A 27,391-nucleotide genomic window follows, 5' to 3' on the forward strand; every position below is an offset into this window, starting at 1 on the left:
TCTCTCTCTCTCTCTCTGTCTCTCTCTCTCTCTCTGTCTCTCTCTCTCTCTCTCTCCTTTTTCTGCCTTGAATGGTTAAATTCTCACCCATCCTCGAAAGTCCATTTTAAAAGCCTTGGAGAAATGTATGCACAATTTTGGACTTGTACCTATTTTTTTTTCTGGTAGCATCGTGTCTCCATTTATATCTAATCTGTTTATCATATTTCTTGAAATATTACTTTCTGTGTATTTTATCACTTGGAAGAAGTTTTCATGAAAGGATGCCCTTAGGCAAGAAACCTGGTATAGCTCTAGATTAATGGTTTAGCGAAAAGGGATGGACTTTTTCTTCCCCCAGACCAAATAACAAAAGCTATAGAAAGTGTTTATCTATAAAGGAAAACAGAAGATTGCTACCAAAAAATAAATGCATAAAAACACATTCTGACAATTAGAGAACTATTTAACCAAGTAATATGGTAATCAGTAGGCATTTTTTATATATTGCCCCATTCTTTTTTACTTTGTTGAAAAGATATAACTTCATTATATTCCTAATTAATTGTTATGCAGTGTATTGGATTTTTCTTATGTTCATGTGTATCTACATAGATGTTTCTATATAGAAATATATCCAAAAACATGTATGTTCTTGTGTTTTATTGCATTTTTAATATTCATTCATAAATATCAATGGAGAAAATCTATGGAAAAGAAGTATTAAGGCTTAAAATGCAACAAATTAAAATCAGTGACAGGATTAACACTCCATCTTCATGATATCAACCATGATGGCATAGTGAATAGAAAACTACCCTTGGAGTCAGGAAAACCTGGGTCCAAATCCTGTGTGTGACATAGACCAGTTTTCTGACCCTGGGCAAGTCATTTAACTTCTTGAGGCTCTAGGAACATGTCAAATATCATAATTCCAGAGAAGGTACCACAACCCATATTGGTAGAAGGACTTTCCTCAACAGAGAATTATGTATACTAATGAAACATAATGGGTCTGGTCCCTACATCATTCATATCAAACAACAAGCTAAGATGAAAACATTTAGTCAGCAGCCCAGATGTTTGATATCTGGCGAGGAAATATCTACTTATTTAAGTGATTCCCCTCCCTCCCCCCTTTTTTTCCTGTGATTGGGCCATCCTGTAAAACTCAATTCTCTCTGTGAATTTGTAATTTCTTTTACAGCAAGGGATTTTCCTCCCTGCCCCCCCTCCCCAACACGCATTTACTCCTTCCCAAATACATATAGAAAGATGTGCTGATTTTTTTTAATAGAACTTGGCCATCCAGTCCAAATTGCACCTGAAGGGATGAAATGCCTCTTTAAAAGCATTAACTCATGTTTAACTTTCTGTTCTTTATTTTTTTCAGTGTATTAGGAAAAAAAAAATCTACTAAGTGATTTATATGCAAAGACCTGTGCCTAAACTCTTAGAACCCTATTGTTTGGAGGTAGAGTCCCAAGGATATGTTTCAGGCAAATTAAACTTGGAGGCTTCCAGTCTTATTGGGACTAGTTCACAGGTACCCTGCTGGCACAACCCAGAGGCCTGAGATACATGCAAAACCAACCCCACTCCTACCCCAAACACATAATCTGCACTTTCTCATTTTTCTATTTAATTATACTTGGAACAGGCATATGTCTTCTTCTTCTTCTGCTATTGAATTTTCATATATTATTTATGTTTATTTTTATTATTTTAAAGCTCAACTCAAATATCACCTCCACCTCTTTTCCCTTATCATCCTGTATGATAACTACTCTATTCTCAGACCTCACAGAGGACTTAAGAAATACTACTGTGTTTTGTTTTTACTTTACAAATATTTACAGATTACCAATATTCCAAGTAAAATAGCTGAGAAAAACTGAAATTATAGTGCATCTAAAAATGCATACATTCCACATTTGTAGCCCTCCATACCTCCATGTTTAATTGTCTTTTAATTGACAGATATATAGTCTCATCTTTTTTTTTTTGCTTTTTTTGAGGGGGGGGGTAGAGCAATGGGGGTTAAGTGACTTTCCCAAGATCACACGGCTAGTTTTTTGTGTTGTGTCTGAGGCCGTATTTTAACTTGGGTTCTCCTGACTCCAGGGCCATTGCTCTATTCACTGCACCACGTAGACTCCCCATAGTCTTACCTTCTAACCCACACCCTAATCCAACGAAAAAAGAGAAAAGAGAAAACAAATTCCTTGTGACATATGCTTTATAAGATAGCAAACCAAATACTCTATAAATATGTATTTGTATGGATACATGTATGTACATATATGTGTATGTGTATATATACATATATATCAAATATATATGATATACATATACATGAGACTATATATAGTCTCATTCTGCACCCTAAACCTGTCACCTTTCTGCTAGAAGGTACATTGTTTTTTATATAACTGTCACTCTGGGTGGCCAATCCAGAATTATGGACAGTTGTATACAACTTTCAAAATTGTTTATCGTGACATTATTTTTTTTGGTATTGTATGAATTGTTCTACTTGTTCTTCTTTTTTCATTCTTCATCAGCTTATAAAAGTTTTCCTTTTTTTCATTTTTATGATATTGATATTAAAGTATATGATGATGTTCTGGTTTTGCTTGCTTCATTCTGCATTAGTTCATGTAAGTCTTTCCATGTCTCTTTGAAATAACCTATTTCCATAGAAATAGATGTGTGAGGTAGAATTTCAGAATTACTTTAATTACTTTAATTTGCATTTCTTTAATTAGTAATGATTTGGAGTATTTTTCCATATGGTTATAGTCTGGTTTTCTTCCCTGAATGGCTCTTATCTTTATAAATATGAATCAACTAATACTTATATATCTTAGAATTGAGATCTTTTTCAGAGAAATGTGCTGCAAAGGTTTTTTCCTAGTTGTTGCCTTTTAATCTTACCCTCAATGAATTGGTTTGTTTAGAATCTTTTTAATTTTATATAATCAAAATTGTCTGTTCTATCTTCTCTGATCATTTCTATCTCAAGTTTGTTCATGAAGTTTTCCTCTGATTGGTCATTTTGTTCATGTTTCCCTAATTTATTTGTGACATGACCTCCTATATCTAAGTCATATGCATTTGGAGCTTCTTTTGATATGAGGTATGAAGTATTATTTAAATTTATTTTTTTTAATACTGTTGTCCAAATTTCCCATTGGTTTTTGTCAAATAGCGAGTCCTTATCCAAGAAGCTGTAGATACATTTGCTTCTATATGTTCTGTTTTTAATCTGTTCCATTGATCTATTTTTTTTAACCAGTACCAAATTCTTTTCAGATTTATTGTGCTGTGGTATACTTTGATATGTAGCGCTACTAATTCCTCTTCATTAACATATCTTTTGATTATTTCCCCTGAGATTTTGGACCTTTTTTGCCTCCATATAACTATTTTTTTAATCCTTTAATGCACTTGTCATGTTATATTATGTATTATCTCTGTTTATGTCTTATATTCTTACTAGATTTTAAGGTCCAGGGACCCTGTCTTATCTAAACACTTTATCTTTCTCCTTGCCTAACACAATGTTCTGTATACAGCAGGAACTAAATGAATGTTGTTTGGATTTTTTAACTTGCTGAAGTACTATCATATTATCTTTTTAAAAAATTAATATTGAGGGGTGGCTAGGTGGCACAGTGAATAGAGCACCAGCCCTGGAGTCAGGAGGACCTGAGTTCAAATGCGACCTTAGACACTTAACACACACACACATACACACACACACACACACACGAGACTAGCCTGTGACCTTGGGCAAGTCACTTAACCCCAACTGCCCTCCAAAAAGCAAAAAAAAAATTAATATTGATACCTTTTTATACTACATTCATTTTAGAATATATCCCTACTTTCTTCTCCTACTCCAAGGAACCTTGAAAAAATCAGCCAAATAAACCACAATCACTTGTGTCTGCCGGTGAATGCAATATTTCCATATCCATAGTTCCCCACTTCCCCAATTTAAGGAAGAAAATACATTTTCTTATGTCATCTCTATGCCCTAGATTATCTTGATGGCATTCTGGTTCAATGACTGCTCAGCCATATTCCTGTCACTTAACTTAAAACTCTATTACTAAATAGAGGTTTGGGGGTTTGAGTTTTTTTTTTTCCTAACTTTGGAACTTCAAAATGTAGCTTGGAACATTGCAAATGATTAGAAATAAGAGTTAAAAAGTACTATTGATAATTAAATGAAGGCCAGTCTCAGTCATTATGTGGCAAGTAAAAATGACTGTAATAGCCTCTAGTGATGTTTGGATTTTTTTTAATTTCCCACTTGCCCTTGTAGCTGAAACAGAGCTTCCTGGTTCTGGGTGGGTAGGAAGTAGCACATGAGAGATTATTTTCACACTGCCTTCCACCTGGTTAAAAAAAAAATCAGGAAACAGCATGAGAGCGCCTGGGCAAGTGTTATTTCCTATATAAACATCTGCTGCTACCTGCTGTTTAAGGGAAAGATTGATAGTCTGCAGCAGCCTTGGAATTTAAAACTGGGATAAGGCATTCCCAGAAGAAATGTTGGGGAGAATGACTGAGAGGAGGCATATGTATGAATATGAATATGTATGTGCCTGGATGTTCGTGAATATAGTTTAGCTTGAGTCTGTGTCTAGAAATCTAAGACTGATTTCTCTCACATGCTCAGGACCTGGCTCAAAGCCTCAGAAATTGATTCTTTGCAAAGCAAACATGCAAAGGACACTATTTTTTCTTACTTATGCCAGCCTTCTGTTCACAAAATTATATAAGTTATTATTAGATATTATTAAGAAGATACCAGTGAGCTTGCCCCCTTTAATGATAATTTAGCAAATAAGCATAAATAAAAGCAAGAAAAATATGCAACATGCACAGAAGATATATTGTATCTAGTGTATGTTGGCTGTTTTCTGTGTTTACATTCCTGGAAAGTATACTGTGGAGGTAAGTGAACTTATCCATAGTATTAAAATTTTTCCATTTGCCATAACCAGTGATTCCACATATGGAGTGTGCTGGATGCTGAATAACCTTTGTTTTCTTGGTGTTAAGTGTTAGGACAAAATTAGCACAAGCAACAGAGAATTTAGAGCTATCTCCATTCCAGATATTCATATGGACTATTTGTGCCCAGCCAGTGACAGAGCTTGTATTAGTCTGCTGAGCCATGGGTGGACATACGGTACCTTGTTTCCAACATAGTGCTGCCATTTTGGTCCTCTTCAAAAACCAAGGACAACAACCATCCCCTTAAAGTTTTCATTGAATGTACTGATTTTTTTTCCAATTTTTTTGAACTGAGTTCTGTCAGTGATCTAACAAAAATAAACAAAAACAATAGCCCATACTTGTATCTTTCTATAGAGATTTATAAAGCATTTTCCTTATGATAGCCTTGTGACTTAACTAATACTACAGGTATTAAGGAGGCTCAGAGAGATTGGTGCCACAATAAAGCTAGCAAATGTCTGCCTGGATTTTGAACTCGGGTCTCCTTGTTTCCAACATTGTGTTTTCTCTCATTTAATAAATTTATTCCTAGCTTGGCAGTAGGATTCAAGTACACAAAGAGAAATGGAAACACAGTGTTAAACTTGACTTGTACAAACCGGAAGTCTCATAGCATTTCATCCTTTGTTGTAACTTTAGTGTAGGAAGGGAGGACAAAGAAGTTTTCATCTGCCCTTTACAATCATTTCAATTATCTGTGGTAATAAAAGGAGAACATTAGCACAGCTGGCATAAATATCTCATGACTGAAGGTTTTTTCCCTCTGCTCAGAGCTTTTTCATTGCTACTTCTAAGAAAGAGAAAGGGAACCTGGGAGACCAGCTTTAGGATTGCGGTAGAGGCATCTCTTCTACCAGTCCCTTTGTAATCTGCCCTCTCAATAGAGAATTACATGGACGTGTAACTTTGAGTGGGTACTCCTTAATAAAAGCATTTTAAATTCCTCATCATGGCTTAGTAAGAAGGCAATTAAATTGTTCAAAGACAAATAAGATAATGGCATAACAAAAACACTTTTTACATACAAAGATCAGTGAGGGGCTTGATTCATCTAGCAGTTGCTGTTTTATCTCACCCTTCAGTTTCTCTTCTTTTGATTGACGTGTGTCCTCATTTCCCCCCAACTTGATCTGATCCTGCTGGTTATACAGTATCTCTGTCTAACTTTAGTATAAACAATAATCACCACAAGCCCTCTACCTGGATCAGCATGATTCTTCTGTAGCCTTTCACAACAGCTAGATTTACTTAAAAGTCAGATGTGCTTCAATCTTCACTGAATCAATAGCCACAACATAAAACTGCAATGATACGATATCTGGGACACAGAGAACAGTTCTTGCGACAGTCTGAGGACTTGCACAAATTGATTTTTTAACAGTAACAATTTATACCCTTGCTGGCATCTCTTGTTAGAGCTTTTCTAATAGCTACTTCCTTTGTCCATCCTATAAAAGCCTTGGAATTTGAGTCAACTGTTTTCTGTGGGACATAATATCTATGAGGATGCCACGTTGTGATTATCTGGATAAAGAAAGACCTTCAGTTTAGGGATGGCATGTTTCCTGTGAAATGTTGACACCAATCGCATTGTTTTGAATTCCTTGAATATGAAAAAAATAAAACAGGCATCCCCTATTTTTCACCTTTTGTACATACCAAAATAAAAAGCAATCCAAAAAAGAGAGAGAGAGAGAGAGAAACAAAGCCAAGAATCTTCCTGTTGCAATAAAATAAAGAGGCATAAGATTTTAAATCAGTTTCAGAAACTAGGAATTATTTGTTACCTACTCTATGCAGGGTATTGTTCTAGCTATTTTCATGACAACAGTAAAGGAAATTACATACCATATAAGGTAGCCACAATGTTGAGGATGAAGTACGAGAGCTAGCATCAAGAAGGGTTCAAATCCTTTCATTTTGCCTGTTGATTGTCTAATATCTGTTTCTTTATTTGTAAAATGAGGAATAATACCTCCAGTACCTGGTTATGAGGCTCAGTAAGAAAACAGAAAACTAATTTAATAATGATGATTATATGTATTTAAGTGTTTTACAAACTTCAAGCACTATGTAAATGTCATTATTATTGTCTCTACTTTTCCTTCATGAGCTATTTCTACAAATTAGATATATATCACTTTTAGACCATTGACTGATATTTAAATGATAAAAAAAATCTATAAATAAATCAACAAGCATTTGGTAAGCACCTGTATTATGTGTCAGGCTAGGATCTAAGATTAGAAAGACAAAATAGAAATAGGCTGTGTGGTTAAGTGGCTTACATCCTATCAGAAACATGGAAAAACGTGTATATAAATGAATAAAAACATAAATACAAAGTGATTTTAGGGGGTAGTCACTGGCAGGAAGGGTACATAGGTATTTAATGACAGTATTTCTTTTTCTAATAAATGCTGAAAAAGTGAGAAGCATTTCTGACACTGCTATTGCAGTATAAAAAAGCTCACCCAGAAGACAATCGTTAAAAATTTCAGTTTCTTTCTCATCTTTTTAGTCTGTATCAGTCATCCTCTTGCTAACCATGAAAAATCCAGATCATAAATGCACCCCTTCTCAGTTTCTCTACTGCTTTCTTATAATGAGAACACACATATGAATTCTAGAAGTAGTCAAAAGTAGCAATAGCAGACACTATTAATATAAAACTTTTCATCTCACCTCAAACCTCCCATGACTCTCCCTTTCCTTACTCTTAGGTGAGAACTTTGCCTTATATTTTACAGGAAAAAAAAGGCCATTCATGAGTTCACCACCCCCCCCATCCCTGAAATCTCCTATCACTGAGATGCCTTTTGCCACTATCTCCTCCTTCATCCCTGCCTCACATAATGAGGTGATCTTATTCTTTACCAAGGCATGAACTTGTTCAAGAGATCTCATTCCATCCTGTCTCCTTTAATAGATTGCCCCCTTCGTCATCTCTACTCTTTCTTTTCAGTTTTTCTCTGTTGTCTAATTCCTTATTGCCATACAAATATACATATCTCTTCCCTATCCTCAAAAAACTCAAAGTGATCCTTCCAACCCTGCTATCACCCTATGTCTCTTCTGTTCTTTGTACCTAACGTCCTCGAAAAGTACATCTACAATACAAGCTTCCATTTTCTCTCAAAAAAAAAATCCCTCTATTAACCCTTGCATTCCAACTTCTAACACTGAACACTGAAACCTCTCTCTCCAAAATTAGCAGTGATTTTTCAGGTGCCAAATTCAATGGCCTTTTCTCAATACTCATTCACCTTCACTTCTCTGCAAACTTTTATACTGTTGGTTACTCTCTCCTTCTTAATATTCTCTTCTCTCTAGTTTTTAGGACACTACTCCCTCCTGGTTCTCTTGTTATCTATTATATACTACTCCTTCTCTGTGTCTTCATCCAGATCACACCTATCCATCAGTTTCCCTTAGGGTTCTGTCCTTGGCCTTTGTCTTCTTCCTTCTATACTACTTTAGTTGGAGATCTCATCAGCTCCCAAGAATTTAATTACCAACTCTATGCTGATGATTCACAAATCTATGTATACTGCTCCTAACCCCTCTTCATTTCTGCTTTCAGATATGACTGAAACTGAGTGTGCAGTAGACATTTTCAACTAAATATGTCCAAAACAAAATTAGCATGTCCCCTGTCCCACCTTCCCTATTCTCACTCTCTCTCCCCCTTTTTTTCACACCCAATATCCAGTCTCTGGCCAAAGACTGTCAATTTCACATCTGCAATATCTCTTGTATGCAATTCCTTCTCTCTAACTCTGCCATTACTCTAGGGCAAGCCCTAACTCCCTCATGCTTGGACTGTTATGATGGCCAGCTGGTGGGTCTACCTTGCCCAAGGTAGAGCAAGGTCTGTATCAGTCAACCTTCTACTCCATTCTTCATTTAGCCACTGAAGTGCTTTTCTAAAGCAGGCCTGACCATTGTTCCCCTATTCAATGAACTCTAGTTCCCTGTCACTTCTAGGTTCAAATATAAAATGCTCTGTTTGGTATTGAAGCCCTTCATAACTTAGCCCTCTCCTACCTTTCCAATCTTCTTACACTTTATACCTCCTTTCTCCTCCTGCCCCCCCACCCCAACTAATACTCTTCAATCTACTAATGCAGTTGTTCCATGAAGAAGACACAATATCTCTTGGCTCTCAGCTTTTTCTCTGTCTCCCATGTCTGTAATGCTCTGCCTCCTCAATTCTACCTAATGACTTTCCTGGCTTCCCTTATGTCCCAAATAAAATCCCATCTTTTATAGGAAGCCTTTCCAAAGCCCTCTTACTCCCAGTGCATTGTCTCTTTTGATTATTTATCCTGTATATAGATTGCTTTGCTTATATTTGTTTTCATGTTGTCTACCCATGAGGTTGCAAGTTCCTTGAGGGCAAAGACTGTCATTTGGGTCTTTTTGTATATCCAATATACTTAATCACAGTGCCTGTCGTGTATTAGCCACTTAATAAATGTTAATTAATTGATTAAACCCATACTGTTTCAAATGGAACAATAAAAAGACAGAGTACATCTAGTTTTCTTTTTCGCATTTCTTTTGTGTGTATGAATATCTTTCTAGGCTTAGAGGAAAAGTGAGGAAGTCAGGAAATCTATGATTAATTTAGAACAGCATCAGAGTCTGTGGGATAATTTCTTGATTCTAAAAACTAAAGAAATGTAAACTATTGGACCCCAAGAAGTTTAAATACATATGAGATTTAGTTTAACACAAATCCCCCCAAAACTTACATAATCCATTAACTAAAATTTAAATTTTCTTTTCTCCTGTATCTTTCCTTTCTTGATCTCCCCTAAAAAATAAAATGCTTTAAAAATCAGTTCTCCATTGATTATATTTATATTTTCTATGTAACTCGTGAGAAAAATAATTTTTATGATATTTCCTCCTAGAATTTTAAACGAATAACTTGTATTCACCTTATGGATATGCCATCAATCTGTTATGTGTGAATGACATACTATTCTTTCCTGTGCTGGTCCAAATCTTTAATTTCCTAAAAACCAGATTACTTAAATGTAACAAGCAGATGGTCAGAGTCCCATACACTGATGGCATTTGTTTTGTCATGAAATATTGCATCTTTGAATTTCTGGGCAACATTTGATGTGTTAGCAAACATGTTCCCTACACTGTATTCCACTTCAGGTGTTGAGGCCAGTGGCCTTCTTTCTATCCCTTAAGTAAATTGGTTAGTCTGGAGATTGTTGAGAAAATATTTAGGCCATTAAGTGATTCCATTTGGAAAGCAAACACATTAATTGGAATGGAAAGTGCACGTTATGAACTTGTCATATTAGCCTGTTCAGTAAAGACATTAGTGGGTTTTTTTGTTATTTGGTTTTTTGTTTTTTGTTTTTTTTCCTGGAGCTATTCTCAGAAGTTTTAAAGAAAATATTTTTTAGAGTATAACAAATACAGAGAAATAAATAAAATGTGTTGTTATTTTTTCCCTGTTTGTTCTTACCTTCACCTCTACTGCCATCATCTTCAAATGATACATTCTACAGTCTGCCAAGGGGTATCTTTCTTTTCATTAATGTAACAAGATCATCATCAGTGAGGAGTTGGATATATTTGATCTTTATTTTCCTTGCCTTTGCCTTTTTCAAGTGCAAAAAATAGATTTGGACATTTGAGTCCTTTTAGTCACAATAGAACCATAAACTCAAAAGCAAGTGGAACTCACGCCAATGGCCTTGTCCAAAATGTAAGGAATGATCAGAACACCTTTTTTTTTTAATCACCTATTTTTTTCTTAAGCAGAGCATAATGCAGATAGTATCATAGTTACAGTCTTTCAACATTGAAAGGACTTTATAGACATAGGTGTTGATGTCAAGCACAGATTTTAAAAAAAAAACACCATAGTTTCTCTTAAAAGACTAGATATATTCTTTTTTTTTTAAGCGATTAGGGCTAAGTAACTTGCTCAAGGTTACACGGCCAGTTATTTCTGGGTGTGGTGCTAATTGTCTGATCCCGGATTCCATCCCAGGTCATCCTGACTCTGGGGCCGGTGCTCTTACTCACTGTGCCACCTGACAACCCCTAAGCAATTGGGGTTAAGTAACTTGCTCAAGGTTACATGGCCAGGTGTTTCTGGGTGGGTGCTAAGTGTCTGAGCCCAGATTCAATCTCAGGTCATCCCGACTCTGGGGCTGGTGCTTTTACTCACTGTGCTACCTGGTCACCCCTAGATATATTCTTAGGTATAAGTACAGTTCACCAGGTGAAAAGCCACTAATGTTTTTAATCTTGATTACCAGGTTGGCCACAGCAGCTTAAAAAAGCCATCCACTGAGGGAAAACAGGGTTTGTGATCAGCATTGATAGAAAGAGCCTTCACCCAAATGAAATCATGGGTTCTAGGAAGCATGGAAACATATAAGGGGAATGTGTATACAGATAGGATAAACACACGCACACACACACAAACACACAGAGTTCTTTAATTTGGCATTCATGTTATCTACAATATGACTCCCATCCATCTTTACGGCCTTATTTTTACTCCCCTTCAGACATTCCTGTGGAAGAGAATAGTTTGATCTCTTCCTGGATCTCATCCTGTCCATCCTACCTCTTTGCATTTGTGTAGGCTGACCCCATCCCCAAAATTCCTTTCCTGCCTATCCAGTCTACCCATTGAAATCTTCACAGACTAATGCTGTGGGTCACATGACAGTCACCCAAAATCCTTTGGCAGGCCACAAGTGGCCCACAGTCCTTATGTTATGAGGGCCTGCTTTAAGGATTCACTTCAGGTGTCAACTCTATGAAATTTCCCTTAATCGTCTAGTTGAAAGCAGGGAGAGTGGTCTCTCTGAACATTTCTTATGGCACTGTATACTTCTCTTTCACCCTTTCCAGTCTAACTTGCAACCAGTTTTCTTACCCTTCCTCATCCTTGGATTAGAAGCTTTCTGAGGGCCTGAAATATATTGTTTCCCTTTTTTGTACCTCCAGTACCTAGTATAATACTTTTTACAAAGCAAGTCCTTAATGTACTTTTTTTAAAAAACTGGTATGATTGGCAGGAATCACAAGCCAACCTCAGAAGTCATGAGGGCCACATCATTTGGCATTATACCCAAAGTCATGTTAGATTAGGTGCTAATTATTGGTTGTTCATTGGTTACAACCTATAAAACCCAATATGCAGATTATCTTTAAATATGCCAATCATGCCAACTGTCAAGACTGTAAAATTTCTCCTTGTGCTCAAAGGACTCTAAACAAAGATTCTCAAAACAAAGCTTAGGTGCCATCTCCTACATGAAAGATTTCCTGCTTATAGAGCACTTACCTCTCCCTTCCAAAAAAAACACTTTGTATTTTTTTTTATATTATGTACTTATATTCAATTCAACAAACACTTTTTAAATACCTATTATGAGCTAGGCACTAAGGATATAAAATTAAAAGAGTCAGAAACTGCCCTCAAAGAGCTTATATTCTGTTAGAGAACATACATACAGAGAAGTAAATGAATCATTTGTCAGCTAACTACAAAACAGTGGGATGTGTATGGTGGTGGGTTGATAACTGAGGGATAGGAAGTAGTTTCTTTACAGTAATGCCTAGACAACCTTGCTGAAAAATTCCATTCACTTTAACAAGCATTTATTAAGCTCCCACTATTTGCCAACACACCTTGCTAAGTGCCAAATGGGGCCACATTTATTGTATGAAAAAATGTCCCAAATTGCTAATATTTAAAGGACAAATCATTTAACTTTTCAGTGTGACATCATTAGACTATTTAGGTAGATGGCACAGTGGACAGAGTTCTGGGCCTGGAGTCAGGAAAGCCTGAGTTCAAATGTGGCCTCAGACACTTACTAACAGTGTCACCCTGGGCAAGTCACTTAACCCCTGTTTGCTTCAGTTTCCTCATTTGTAAAATGAGCTGAAGAAGGAAATAGCAAACTACTCTAGTATCTTTGCCAAGAAAACCCCAAATGAGGTCACAAAGAGTTGGACACAAATGAAAAATAATAGGGGAAATTTGTGTTTAGTATGAAGGAAGATGATGCCATTCTCTAGACAGAACTAAATATATGTTTTATAGGCATGTAAAAGTTGAAACAACATGAGGCAACATATGTAGAATTTGGAAGTGCCGGGAAATCTTAGCTGTAGATTCTTCCATATCTTTAAGCATGAACAGTTTTATTTAATCAGAGAGCCTGCCAAAGAGTACTTTAAAAAAAAAACTCATTTTCTTCAAGTGCTTTATTTATCTTTAATAGAACCTTCATCACCCTGGTGTTGTAAATTTGGAGTGTATGTTTGAGACGCCTGAAAGAGTGTTTGTTGTTATGGAAAAACTCCATGGAGACATGCTGGAGATGATCTTGTCAAGTGAAAAGGGCAGGTTGCCAGAGCACATAACGAAGTTTTTAATTACCCAGGTAAGGAATCAATTAGAGATCTAGAAAAATAATATTTAATATCAAATGTTATCCCTGTTTATATTTTTTCTAGCCTTATTTTTCAGGCTCTTCCCCCAAAGTCTACAGTATAAAACAAATGTGATTTATTACACTTTATGATATTATAAAACTATCAAGGAGCTTCAGGCTATGAACTAGCTACCAAAAGTTACTATAGTTTACAGTTAAATGTTTTGGAAACTGGTAAAAGTCTAAGGTGGGAAAAGAAGAAATTCTAGTTATCCCAAGATGGAATGAGTGTTCCTGTCAGCTGCTACAGCTGTTAAAAGGATTTTCCTCTGCCATTTTATATCACTGCCATTCTCCAGTTTTGGTAATCAGACAAAAACAATAATCCTTTTTCTGCCATAGACTCTAAACAAATATATGTGTGTCCATAGGTATATATTATATACAATATACATATATCATTTAATGTGTACATATCTTTGTATAATTATAATATCTCATTGCACTGTTTAGAATATGAAGAAGAGAAGTCTGGATTTCTGTAATACAAATCCTGGCTTAATATTTCCGTGTAATTTACATATGGTTAGAAAAACACTATAAAATAGAATTCTCTTGTGGGTTTTCTTCTTGACAGATACTTGTTGCCTTGAGGCATCTTCACTTTAAAAATATTGTTCACTGTGATCTGAAACCAGAAAATGTGTTGTTAGCTTCAGCTGATCCTTTCCCACAGGTGAGTTTGAGACATTTCTTAGTAAAATACCAGAGCCTTTCTCCTATTCATAATGCATCTATCACCTATTTCTCAAACCATTTACTTAATTCCAATTTTCTCAGCCACATTTGTATCCATTCATTGACATAGTCATTTCATCACCTAACACTTAATATCTAGCCACTTTAAAATGCTTGTTGGGGTCAGCCAGGTGGCACAATCAATAGAGCATGGGTCCTGGAGTCCAGAGAGCCTGAGTTCAAATTCAGCCTCAGACACTTAACACTTACTGGCTGTGTGAACTTGAGCAAGTCACTTAACCCCAATTGCCCTGCCTTCCCACCTCCAAAAAGACCAAAAATAATGCTTGTTGATTATTATTATTAATACATTTGTGATGTTACTTCTGAATTTGAGACCATCAGCTCCACATTACCTTAATTTAACTGCTGCCAATTCATTGTACCTCTCTTTGCCTCATTTGGCTTTCTGTAGTTTCTTACTTTGCCCAGATACTCAAGAACCACCAAACTTGTGTTAATTCATTTCTATTCAACAAGCACATATTGATCATCTCCTGTGTACCAGGCATCATGCTAGATGTGCTGAGAGCACAAAGGCATAATGAGACCATTCCTGCCATGAAGGACCTTCAATTCTACTGAGTAGATGTAACAGGTTTACAGATAAGTTAAGAGAAAACATAAAATAAGTAGAAAGTAATTTAGGGGCACCAACAATTGGGGGAATCACAAAAGGTTTCTTGTAGCATAGAAAAGTGGCCCTCTAGCTAAGCTTTCAGAGTGTTACAAGAGATGAAGGTTAAGGAGGAGAGGGAGAGGTATTCTAAGAGTGGGGGAAGGAGGGACCTGGGCAAAGACATAGTACAAGAAGATAGAAGGGCCTGTAGAAAGCCAGATCTGTTTGGCTGAAACATTAAGTGTGTTAAAGTGATGAAGTGTAGTTAGCCTGGAAGGACAGGCTAGAGCTAGATTACAAAGGGCTTTAAATGCCAGACAGAGGAGTTTATATATTATTTTAGCAGCAATGAGAGAACCATTGAGCTCTTTGAGCTGAAGAGTAGGCTAATCAGACCTGTGCTTTCAGAAGATCCATTCAGCAGCAACCAAAAATTAAAATGCGAGACTTAAACTTTATATATATATATATATATATATATATATAATGTGTGTATGTATATGTATATATATAGGTATATATAAGTATTTGTGTGTGTGCAAACATTTACAATGGTCACAGGTTCTTAGTCATTTCAAACTCATTAACTATAAAACCAATCAGCAAGCATTTATTAAGTACCTACTATGTGCCAGGCTTGCTAGGGTTACAAAGAAAAGCAAAAATCAGTCTCTGCTCTCAAGAAGTTCAGAGTCTAGTGGAGGATACAGTATGAAAATATCTATGTACAGAGATTTATCCAGGACAAATTGGAGATAAACCCACTTGGAGGAATGGATTAAGGAGGATTAGTAAAGATTTCTTGTAGAAGATTGGATTTTAGCTAGGATTTGAAGGAAACCAGGAGTTGGAAATGAGGAAGGAATAGAATTCTGGGCATTGGCATAGCCAATGAAAATTCCCAGAGCGGGGAAATAGTGTCCTGTGTGAGGAACAAGAAAGAAGTCAGTGTCACTATATTCTTGAGTGCATGGAGGGGGTAAGGTGTAAGAAGACTGGAAGGAGAAAGGGGACAAGCTCTGAAGGGCTTTGAATGCCACACAGAACACTTTATATTTGATCCTGTAGGTATTAAGGACCCTTGAGGGTTTTTTTTTTACTATTGAGTGACATTATTAGACCTGTGTTTAGGAAGAATAGTTTGATAACTAAGTAGAAGATGGACTGGTGTGGGAAGAAATTTGGCAAATCAACAGCAGCCTATTTCAGTATTCTAGGCATGAGGTGATAAAAACTAGCATCAGAATGGCAGCAGTGTCAGAAGAGAAAACTGGATATATATATGAGAGAAGTTACAGAGGTAAAATCAATAGGACTTGGAAACATATTGGATATGGGAGTAGGAGGGGAGCTGAGAGAGAACAAGAAGTTGAGGATGACACCCAGATTGTGAGCCTGGGTGACTGGGAAGATGGTGGTGCCTTTGACAGTAATAGAAAAGTCTGCAAGAAGGAGAGGGCTTGTAGGGAAAGTTAATGAGTTAATCTGGGGACATGTTGAGTTTACAATATCTACAGGACATTGAATTTGAAGTGCCTAATGGGCAGTGGGAGATATGAGACCGGACGTCAAGAGAGAAGTTATGTCTGGATAAGTAGATCTGAAAACGTTCGTTTTAGAGATGATAATTTAATCATGGGAGCTAATGAGTTCACCAAGTGAAATAGAATGGAGGGGGAATAGTAAGCTTTCTGTGCACTATAAGAACTACATATTAACACATGTTAACTATTCCAGGGCTGGTCTAGGATATATACATAAAAGCCTAACTCTAAGGGAATAGAATAAAGATATTTGTGCACTTAATTTTATTCCATATTTTCATTGCGAACAGGTGAAACTTTGTGACTTTGGTTTTGCTCGAATTATTGGAGAGAAGTCCTTCAGGAGATCAGTGGTAGGCACACCAGCTTACCTAGCGCCAGAAGTTCTTAGGAACAAAGGCTACAATCGTTCTTTAGACATGTGGTCTGTTGGGGTTATCATCTACGTAAGCCTCAGTGGTACATTTCCATTTAATGAAGATGAGGATATTCACGATCAGATCCAGAATGCAGCGTTCATGTATCCACCTAATCCCTGGAAGGAAATCTCTCCTGAAGGTAACGTCTGGCTTGACTAGAATCTATTCATACAGCAAAACCTCACTATGAGGTGACTATATTGCATTTTGGGAGCCCTGGAACTTTCTGAAAATACAAAAACAGAGTAAAACATCTGACTTGGTCATTACCGTGCTGAAAACATTTTCATTTGAATGTGAACAATTAACCTCATTAATGATGAAACCAATTAGACCATTCCTCTTACTTCTGGCCTAGATACCAGAGTTTGCTGCCCCATTGAGCCCCCACACGATGCTACTAAGGAATATCTTTGTGAAGAGAATTCATTTTCTATATAGACTATATGCTGCAGTTAAGACATAAGTTAACAAGAAAGCAACTAACTAGATTCTCAATTTAATAAGGATAATTTTTGTGTATGTTGGTGTGGAGGTGAGGTAGGGTGAGACATTTGGTATTTTTAAAAACAATTTTGTAATTCTTGGATCTCCCTCTCTCTCTTACTCTCTCTCTGTCTCTCTCTTTCTCTTTATGCACAGAGCTCCTTAATCTTTTTCTACTCTTGACCCCATCAGTGCTTCTTAAACTATGGGTCATAAACCCATATGGGGTTGCAATGCACAGATTAAGAAGTGATGTATACATGTCTGTATATTCATATATACATACATACACAATTTGTTATTCTTGGATATGAGAGACAAATATTCAAGAATTACAAAATTCTGTGTGTATGTATGTGTGTGTGTAAACAGACACATATTAATATACATACAGACAGATATATATCAAAGAATCACAAAATTGTATGATTGCATGTATATGTGTGCATGTGTATATTGTGTGTACACACGTGCACATACATATATACATGCAATCATAAAATTTTGTAATTCTTTGCTATATCAAAATAAACTAGCCGTGTAACCTTGGGCAAGTTACTTAATCCCAATTGCCCCCCAAAAGGCAAAAAAAAAAAATTTCAAAATTATATAATTTATGTGTATGTGTACATGTGTATATATTTAAGTATGAACACATACACAAATATATATAGACACACATACAAAAACATTAGAAATGTCTCTGTGTGTATCTCTGTGTATATGCATATATAATGTCTCTCTGTTTATGTGTGTATATAAATACATATATGTATATGTTTGTACCTATATACATATATGTATGTGTATATACACACATATACACACAAAGACAGAGACAGACATATCAGTGCTTATCATTAATCTTAATCTGATCGTTAGCTGACAGACCTGGGGCATAGCAAGATTTTTAATAATAGGATTTGTACTCTATACACGTGAGAGATAATGGAACAGTAGGTATTGTGATAGGGGAGTCAAAAAGACGCACATTCAAGTCCTTCCTTGTATCCATATTAGCTGCACAACCATGGGCAAGTCACCTCACCTTTCATTGTGTCCAGCAGCTTTCTAAGATTATATGTCTGGAATAAGTTCTTTGCCTGTGGTGATAGAGGGGCTTTCTATAAAGGCAGCTCCCTCCACAAATGGATTTCACAAATTTACATTCCTCCTACCCTAGTACATAGTCATAAAATAGATTATTATTCTTTGGAATCTTTGTCAATAGCAAAAGTTAAAACAAGAGTTTCCTGCTTAACTCTAAGTTATTTTCAGATGTAATTGAAGTTTTAATATAATGATGTCCTTAAGTAGTCCCAAAGTGGTTTTCTAGTTTCCAATTTAAAGCACAGATAGAAATAAGATTCAACCATTTTTCAATATATTGACTGTCCATACGTAAAATGGTTCGTTTGCCTTGAAAATTGTTGTTGATACTGTGTAAATTTCTATTTCTGCAAAAAAAGAAAAAGAAAAAAAGCTTTGATTTGTGTCAGCAGCTTCCATTGACAATACATTCTTGAAACTATTGCTACCAATTGGAGCCCTGAAAATCGTTCATAACTTGACATGTTTTCTTTAGTATACCTCCTCCTATCCTCCAGAAATCCAAAAATATTCATGTTCTTTCAGTTATCCAAATATTATTTTGACTATATAAAGTTAGCTCTCTTTTTTTGCCTGTTGGGGTGTGGTTGCAGATGCTTTATTTAATGGGAAAAGAGAGATCTTCTAGTCAATGGATCATATTCATATCCAGCAGTTTTGTTTGGATTGCTTTTCACTGCTTTAGAAAGTTAAAGCTGAGATAACTTCAAGAGATAAACTCTCTTTTATTCGCCATCTGCAGAGTATCATGAAAAGTAGTGTTGTAGACATGGAAAAAAGTGCTTGTATAAACTACTGACAGTAATTTATGTTCATGGGACCATCGCAGTTACTAAATATCACAAGTGATCGTTACTACTGCTTTGGGGTTACCGTTAGCAACATCATCAACATCCTATAACTAATATTAAAATTCATCCAAATAGCATACATCTGGATGGAAGGTGTAAATTACAAGACAACTGTAATGTACTCTCGAGCATAATGCCAAATTTTCAAGCCAGTACAGTAAAGGCAAAATGTGAAATAGCCTTTAATACTACATGAGGTAAGTAATAGGAGATCTAAATATAAAACATCCTTGTGACCAGATCTCAGGAATTTTTTTTAATCTTTAATATTTAAAGTTATTTAAAGTGATTAAACCTCTACTCCAAAAATTCCATAAGGCAGTTGGACTTTTTTTTCTGGTAGGCACAGGGGAAAGGAATAAGAACTTCACTTCTAAATTTTTCTTGGAGCATAGAGAGAAGAGCAATACTTTACTTTTAGGAACCCTGCCCTACCAGCATCTTGGAAAATGGTTGGCCTTCATTGTGGATGTCTAAGAAAGAGCAGAGCTTGAGCTGGGCCTTGAAGGATGGATAGAATTTGAAATATTGGAGAGAACATTAGAGGGAAGGGGGAAATTATATGAATAAAGGCTTACAGGTGAGAATTGGTGAGGAAAATACATAAACAATATTTATCTGACTTATTTATAATTAATATTGACATGGTGATATAGATATATTAATGTGGCTATAGCTGATATTCTTAGTACATCAAACCAGATAATACAAAGACAAACTCACTACAAAACACTTTTGAGTTGGTACCTGCCATCTGGGTTCAACTATTCCTCTTCTTTCCTCCCTTCCTTTCTCCTACATTCCCTTCTTTCTTCTCCTTTCTTCCCTCTTCCTTTTCCTTCTTGCTTCTCTTTCTTTTTCCTTCTCTCTTCCTTTCTGTCTACTTCTATCCACTTAATTCTACTTTCTGAAATTATATCTTACCTGGTAACCTATACATCTCATGCTGAAATGTGAAGTGATGGTAAACAAATAGTGTCATTACATTGAGAGTAATGGAAAATTGAGCACTTATGTTCTCCTCCAGCTAGATTGAGAAATGCAGATAATCCTCTGGGTCAAGATTTGATTAAAGTAAAATACTGGCCAAAAATGAATGTGGGAAGGAAATAAGCCAGGGAAGTCAGGCTCAAGAAATGGGACCAGGAGACCAAATATGATGTTAATTTTAGTGCCAAGGATGCAAACAGAATTACCTTGAGAAGACATAGGATTAAAGATGGGGTGCTTGTGCCCAAGCCCCCACCCTAAGATATTGTTTTATATGCTTATTTTTTATTATCCCTGTTCTATCATGTAATGAAATGTATTTTAAAAGTATTTTTGCTATGTAAGGGGCATGAAATATCTTGGGACTGAATGTAATGGTAATGGTAATTTAAAGATCTTCCCTGCCCCTTAAAATAAACCTAAGGGAATTTGAAGACCTTTCCTGTTTTGAAAATAAACGCTGGGAGTGGCTAGATGGTGCAGTGAACAGAGCACTGGCCCAGGAGTCATGAGGACCTGAGTTCAAATGTGGCCTCAGACACTTAACACTTACTAGCCGTGTGACCTTGGGCAATCACTTAACCCCAAATGCCCTGCCTTCCCCCCCTCCAAAAAGAAAATAAATTCTGCCCCCTAATAGGATGAATGTGATCAGATGGAGCCTGTGGTGGGAGGCGTTTGCTGAAGGGTGGAACAGAACCCACAGGAAGCTAGAAATCAGAACAACTAGGTGGTGGGAGAAGAGAAGACAGCAGGCAAGCAGGCTTATGAGTAAATGCTGGTTTAGGAGAAGGCTAAAAGTATGGTGTGGTTCTCTGTACTATTGTGGCTTATTAAGTTCTTTGCTACTGTGACTGAATCAGCTTACTAGTTTTGGGATTTGGTTTCCAGGTATCTGAATAAATGTTTTGCTTTTGTCTTCTATATGGAGAATCTGTTATATTTTGTGATTGAACAACATGCAGGTATATTTATAGTGACCATGGGCTCTGTGAATATTGCATTGGCTCTACACTGTTTCAACCAATAGATTAGTAGATACTAAGAGTTAATGTAGAAGACACTAGACTGCCAAGCCAAAGTCCAGAGCAAGTTAAAAAAAAAAAAAAAGAATTGAGCAGATTTGTTAGTGGGCGTCATGACAACAGAGATATAATATTTCAGCTGCAATTAAGGTTCCCAGATGTCCTTATATGAGCAACCCTAACAAATTGCCTTTCCCTTTTGGTGTGTCTAGCCTAGATAGCATACGTAAGATGAGTTAATGGTTTATACTTGGACCAGAGGCCTAGAACCAAATGTAGACAACTACACAAGGACTAATCTACTGTTAGATAATTGAGACTTGATTATATAATTCTTAGATACTAGAGATTTTTCTTCTCTTATAGAAATTTATGTATATGGGGTTTAGATTTTTATTTTTTACCATATGTGTGGGGTGTGTGTGTGTGTGTGTGTGTGTGTGTGTGTGTGTGTGTATGTGTTGGTAGGAAGAATAGAAAAAGGGAAGAAAAGTGTAAGGACTAGGCATGGTATTGCATTATGCTGAAAAAGAGGAATTATTTTTTCTTTCTTCCTTTGGTAAACATCTTCTTAATGAAATACATCAAGTAATGATGGTCTCATTTTCTTTTTGTAGTCTGATTTTTATGACCCTACAGGAAACTTTTGTACCCTACTTCTGACTTTCTCTTTATGAACATAAGAACTGAAGTGAAGCTGACTATAGACTACTTGAGATAGTGTTGCTATTAATTTAGTAATGTGTTATTGTGTGAATCAAGGATTGATAAAATATCTTTGAGAAAATATTTTCAAAATATAATAAGGATACAAAGGTCACCAGTAAATATATATGGTATATGTATAATGATAGATGAAGAGATAAAGACAGACAGACAGGTAGATCATAGATAACATACATTCATGTCTATAGGTGATAGGCAATAGATGAAAGAAAGAATGATAGACAAAAAAAATGAAAGAGACATGATAGACAATAGAGTTAGATCTATAGAATATGTATGTATATATGTCTATTAAATGAAACTGTTAGAGAAAAATAACCATGTTCTGTTGGTACCTTTCTATGACATGTTAAGCTTTCTTATTACAGTCTACTATCATTTTGCCTCTATTATAGTAGAGTTCAGTCAGCATTAATTTTAAATTGAATCACCTCTGTTCATATCATAAATTGAAAAGCAGCTTCAGTCCCAAATCTGACATATAAATAACCAAATAAATCTTTATTTTTTTAACTGACTTGTTCTTGAAGAACTCCTCCATAGATTTTTTTATGATGGAAAAGTTTACAAATGAGGTTATGATTCATCTGAATGACAGGTTTCTTTTTCAGTCTGTTCAGTACACTGTATTGCTATAATTTTGAGAGAGGAGGGGAGAAGAGGCATGGGGAGGGGGGGGAAGGGAAAGAGAGAGAGAGAGAGAACACTAAAAATTGGGGGAATTGAAAAAAACTTCTAATAAGAGATGATTTATATATGTATCCAGCCAATATAATTCATCATCATTATAGTCTCTCAGATATTTGTAAGAATTTGTAAGAATAACCATCATGAATTTATGATGTCCTGAATCTTCACTCATTTTTAGAAGTAACTTTTCTTCTGATATCCCCCTCTATTAAGGACATTTTATTTAAAAAGAAAACCAGTATCTTAATTTATTTACAAAGTAAATTATTTTTGTATTAGGCCAGCAGATCTTAACCTTTTTTGTGTGCCCTGGAACACCTTTGAAGTCTGGTGAAGCCTATGGATCCCTTTTTAAAATACTAGAATAATGTTTTTAAATACATAAAATTATAATGAAAACCAATGATATTGAATTTGTTTTTCAGTCATGTCTAACTCTTCATGATGCCATTTGGGGTTTTCTTAACAAAAATGCTGCAGTGCTTAACTGTTTCTTCTCCAGCTCATTTTACAGATGAGGAAACTGAGGCAAATAAGGTTAAGTGACTTGCCCAGGGTCCAATAGCTAGTAAGTGACTAAAGTCAGATTTGAACTGAGGTTCCTTACTCCAGGCTTGGCACTTCATCCACTGTACTACTTAGCTGCCCAGTACGTTGAAATACAGTCACCAAAATGTTAGGGGGAAAAGCTTCATGGCCTTTAACTTAAGTACCCTTGTTTTAGGTAAACATCCTTGTATCCACTTCTATAGATAGTCAGCCTTTGTCCTTTTCAGCATTATCAGTTAGTCAACAAACATATATTAATTGCCTATTACATAATAATCTTTGAGATAATAACATTAAAATATAAGGAAATGTCCATCTGTCTGATCACGGTCAAGTACATCCCTTCTCTTTTTTTATTGAAATCCTGAGATTCAGAAAATAATATGTATAGTACCTATAAATAAATTTAACATTTAGTTTTGTTTTTGGAGATGTGGTGGGAACTATGTATTCTCAACCACCAGGTAGTACATCTGTTCAATGGAACAGTTAGGAATCCCTAACCACCTGGACTTCATAACCTGTATAATGATTATTTGGGCAGCTTAGGTAGCAACATCCTTTAAAATAGCAACAAGCATTTATTTTGGCCTTCCTGTGTGTCAGGCACTGTGCTAAGTGCTGGGCATACAAATATAAGCAAAAAGAAAGACAGTCTTTGCCCTCCAGGAATTCACAGTCAAATAAGGAAAGGTAACACATAATAGGAAGCTCAGAAGCAGGGGAAGGGAGCTGGAAAATGCTGCTGGATCATGGTGGAGAAACACATCCATAGAATCAGGAGAAAAACCCAATGAAGAATGAAGAAATAAATATGACTTCTGTGGAGTAAATATGGATGCTTAAAATGGAGGTTCTATGAGGAATTGACCAATCAGAGTAAGGGGTAACAGAAGCAGTCATCTGCATGGGGAAAGCTGCTGCCTCATAGTTGATAAACTAGTCTGCAGAATCAGAATCCAAAGTGGAATGAAAGAGTGAAGGGAGAAAGTTAATGAAGGCAAAGGGGAAAAAGGAAACCGAGTTACCATTTACTTATTTTAAGTGCTGTCAAGATTCATTTTTGCATGTTGCTTTTTAGAAGTTAGAATTACAAATGATAGTTTTTGAAAATTTGACAATTAATTCCTCCTTTTCTCAACCTAAGTGTTATTCAAAGCTCTCTTCCCATTGCCTCCATTTTTTTTCTCACTCTCTTTATTCTATGGAATCTGGCTTCAAACCTCCTCATTCACCTGAAGCTTCTATTGACAGACATAACAAATCTCTGCCAAATCTGATGGTCTTTTCTTGGCTCTCTTTCTTCCCTTTCACTGCTGACTACCCCTTCTTCCTGGTTAATCTCTCTCCTCTGGTTTTCATGGTATTACTCTTTGTGGCTGTCTTCCTATCTTTTTGGCCACTCATTTTCTGTTGGTGGCTCATTATCCATATTCTAATTTACATAGTATGCCCAAAGCACCATAGTAGTTAGGATATGGATAATGATATGGACCTTCTCCTTCTTCTCTACACTGTTTCAGTGATCTCATTAATTCCTATGGGTTTAGTGATCATCTTTATGCAGATGTCTCACAGTTCTATAAATACAACCCCAATCCCCTCTGAGTTTCAGTACTGCATTTATTATCCATTGTCTTCCAGAGAAAATAGAAACCCTTCAGTTCTGCTTTTTAAAAACCCCTTCACAACTTGACTAACATCACTCTGCTTCCTGCACTCTATCCAACTTACTTCTTTCTGTTACCCACACATGACAATCCGTCTTTCATCTTGGTGCCTTTGCACTGACCTTTTACTTAGGCCTGAAATGCACTCCTGCCTCTATTCAATCTCATAGGAGCCCTCATTTCCTTCTAGTACCACTTTCCCCACAAAGTCTTTACTAGTCCAAACAACAGTTAATGTCCTCCCTCCCTAACTTCCTTGTATTTATTTTATGGTTATTCAGTAAATGATTCTGTATTAATTATAATTATTCTCTATTATCTCCCTCCATAGAATGTAAATTCCTTGAGGGCAGGGATTATTTCATTTTTTGTACTTGTATTCCTGGTACCTGTAGCAGCAAGCACCCCAGCATCCCCAGGGTGGCTGCCAACACAGGTTCTTAGATCTGCTTTTCTAAAGAAAAGCAACTCAAAATGGGTTAACAAGCTTACTTTAATCAATCAAACATATATTGTTTACCTAGTTCAGGGGGGAAAGGTCAGCACCCCGAACTTTGGAGTATACAGACAGAAGTTACAAGACAGAGAAACAGATCAAGCAGAAAGTCTTCCAAACTGTCCAACCATTACATCCATACCAAATCACAGTTACCAGAAAGGGAAGCATCAACATCTGGGTTTTTCAAAGCCGGGGGGCTCTTAATGGCTGTCCAGAGTCTCATCTGGTCAAATCACACAACACTCAAAGTGAGCCCCAAAGCAAAGCCTCCTATCAGGGCTTATATAGCCTTCTCCTGGCTCAGAGAATATAACAACCCTCTTGACCCACTGCCTAATCACAAAGCACCAAGGTGTGGGCGTTCCTGAAAAACAAGCCTCCCGCCACAGGCTCCAATTGCACTTAACTTAGGGGCAGGGAAAATCTTAAAAATTTACATTCCTTGGGGCGGCTAGGTTGCACAGTGAGTAGAGAGTTCAGATCCAGCCTCAGACATTTAACACACACACAAACAAAAACCTAGCCGTGTGACCCTGGGCAAGTTTCTTAACCCCAATTGCCCTCCAAAAAAAAAAAGCAAAATAAAAAAAATTTTACATTCCTATAGCAGTGCCTAGCACAGTGGTCTGGCACACAATAATAAGTGCTTGTGGTTGTGAAGACCTCCAAATCTCCCCCCAGAGCAAGGTGATTGGCAGTTCTTAAGATTAGAGAGGCGACAGGGCAGCTTCAGAGACACTTTTGCTTTCTCTTTGTGTATAGAAAAAGTCCCACTTATGAATTATGTTAAAGTTTTTCCCCTTCCTTTTCAAGACTTTTGGAATGCTGATTGGTGAGGAGCTAGGTGCTATCTTCTACCTCTGTTTCTAGATCTCTGCTTTAGGTTCTTTGGGCTCTGTAACTGGTAGAGAAGAAGGAGAACATGAGATTGAACTATTTCTTAGTATTCTCAAGATTGGCCAACAATAGAAATGCCGTGGATCTTATCTACAATTCTGGTTTCTGTGTGGCTGTTTCAGACCAGAAGGACATTTGGATATAAAGTTATTGTTGGGAAAAGAAGGAGTGACCTGGCCCAGTTTTAGGAATAGAAATTGAGGAAAGTAAGGAACAATTAATACAGGACACTAGCTAATTGATATGAGCATGAATCTTCCCAGGTACTTCTGTCTCTTTTTTTTTCCTGACAAATGTCAAGGAAATGATTTGGTGCTATTCTCTGAGCATAAGATTTGGGGGGCTGGGGGGCAGCTAGGTGGCACAGTGAACAGAGCACCAGGCCTGGAGTTAGGAGGACCTGAGTTAAATATGGCCTCAGACACTTAACACTTACTAGCTGTGTGACCTTGGGCAAATCACTTAACCCCAATTGCCCTGCCTTCCCCCCTCCAAAAAAAATGATTTATGGGGGTGCTTATGTCTTTTTTCCCCTAGAGGATTTTACAATAGGCTAGTTCCAGAGATATTGCTCAGATTATCTAGAGGAAGAAGAATAAATTTCCAGTATACAGAGTTCCTTAAAAAGGCTTTATTTACTAGTAGTGCTATATGCAAATGTGCATATGCATGCAGATATATATATATATATGCATGTATACATTGTAAATATAAAATATATTCTATAGTGAGCAATAGAAATTCATTTTTATTCTCAGGGGAGAATGTGATGCTTAGGAAGGAGGGATGAGTGAATAAATGAATGCATCAATAAAACATTAAGTGCTTACTAGTTCCAGACATTGTGTTAGTTCTGGGGATTCAAATCAAAAAGCAAAACTGTCTCTGTTCTCAAAGAGCTTACACTGTAATAGGGAAAGATAATACATATTGGGGAGCAGTGGCAAAAGAGAGGCATTTTGGTCCAGGAAGTCTGAATGATGGTGAGTAAAACAATAATGGATCAATTGAGATATCCTTTCTAGGAATGATAGTTTTTGTTTAACTTTCTTTCCCAGAGCAGAGGTAGA

General features: G+C 36.4%; 1 protein-coding gene across 1 annotated transcript in view; it reads left to right on the forward strand.

Moving 5' to 3' along the window:
- PRKD1 (protein kinase D1) overlaps positions 1 to 27,391 on the forward strand; it is a 430,367-nt gene that overhangs the window by 386,012 nt on the left and 16,964 nt on the right. The window contains exons 14-16 of the mRNA XM_069106011.1: positions 13,296 to 13,457; positions 14,086 to 14,184; positions 16,700 to 16,967. Of these exons, the coding sequence (XP_068962112.1) occupies positions 13,296 to 13,457; positions 14,086 to 14,184; positions 16,700 to 16,967 (529 nt within the window). The remainder of the gene's footprint in view (positions 1 to 13,295; positions 13,458 to 14,085; positions 14,185 to 16,699; positions 16,968 to 27,391) is intronic.

This window comes from Petaurus breviceps, unplaced genomic scaffold (assembly GCF_028583685.1).
Source record: "Petaurus breviceps papuanus isolate PSGF00001 unplaced genomic scaffold, PetGlider_PUasm1.0 77, whole genome shotgun sequence".
Taxonomy (NCBI): Eukaryota; Metazoa; Chordata; class Mammalia; order Diprotodontia; family Petauridae; genus Petaurus; species Petaurus breviceps.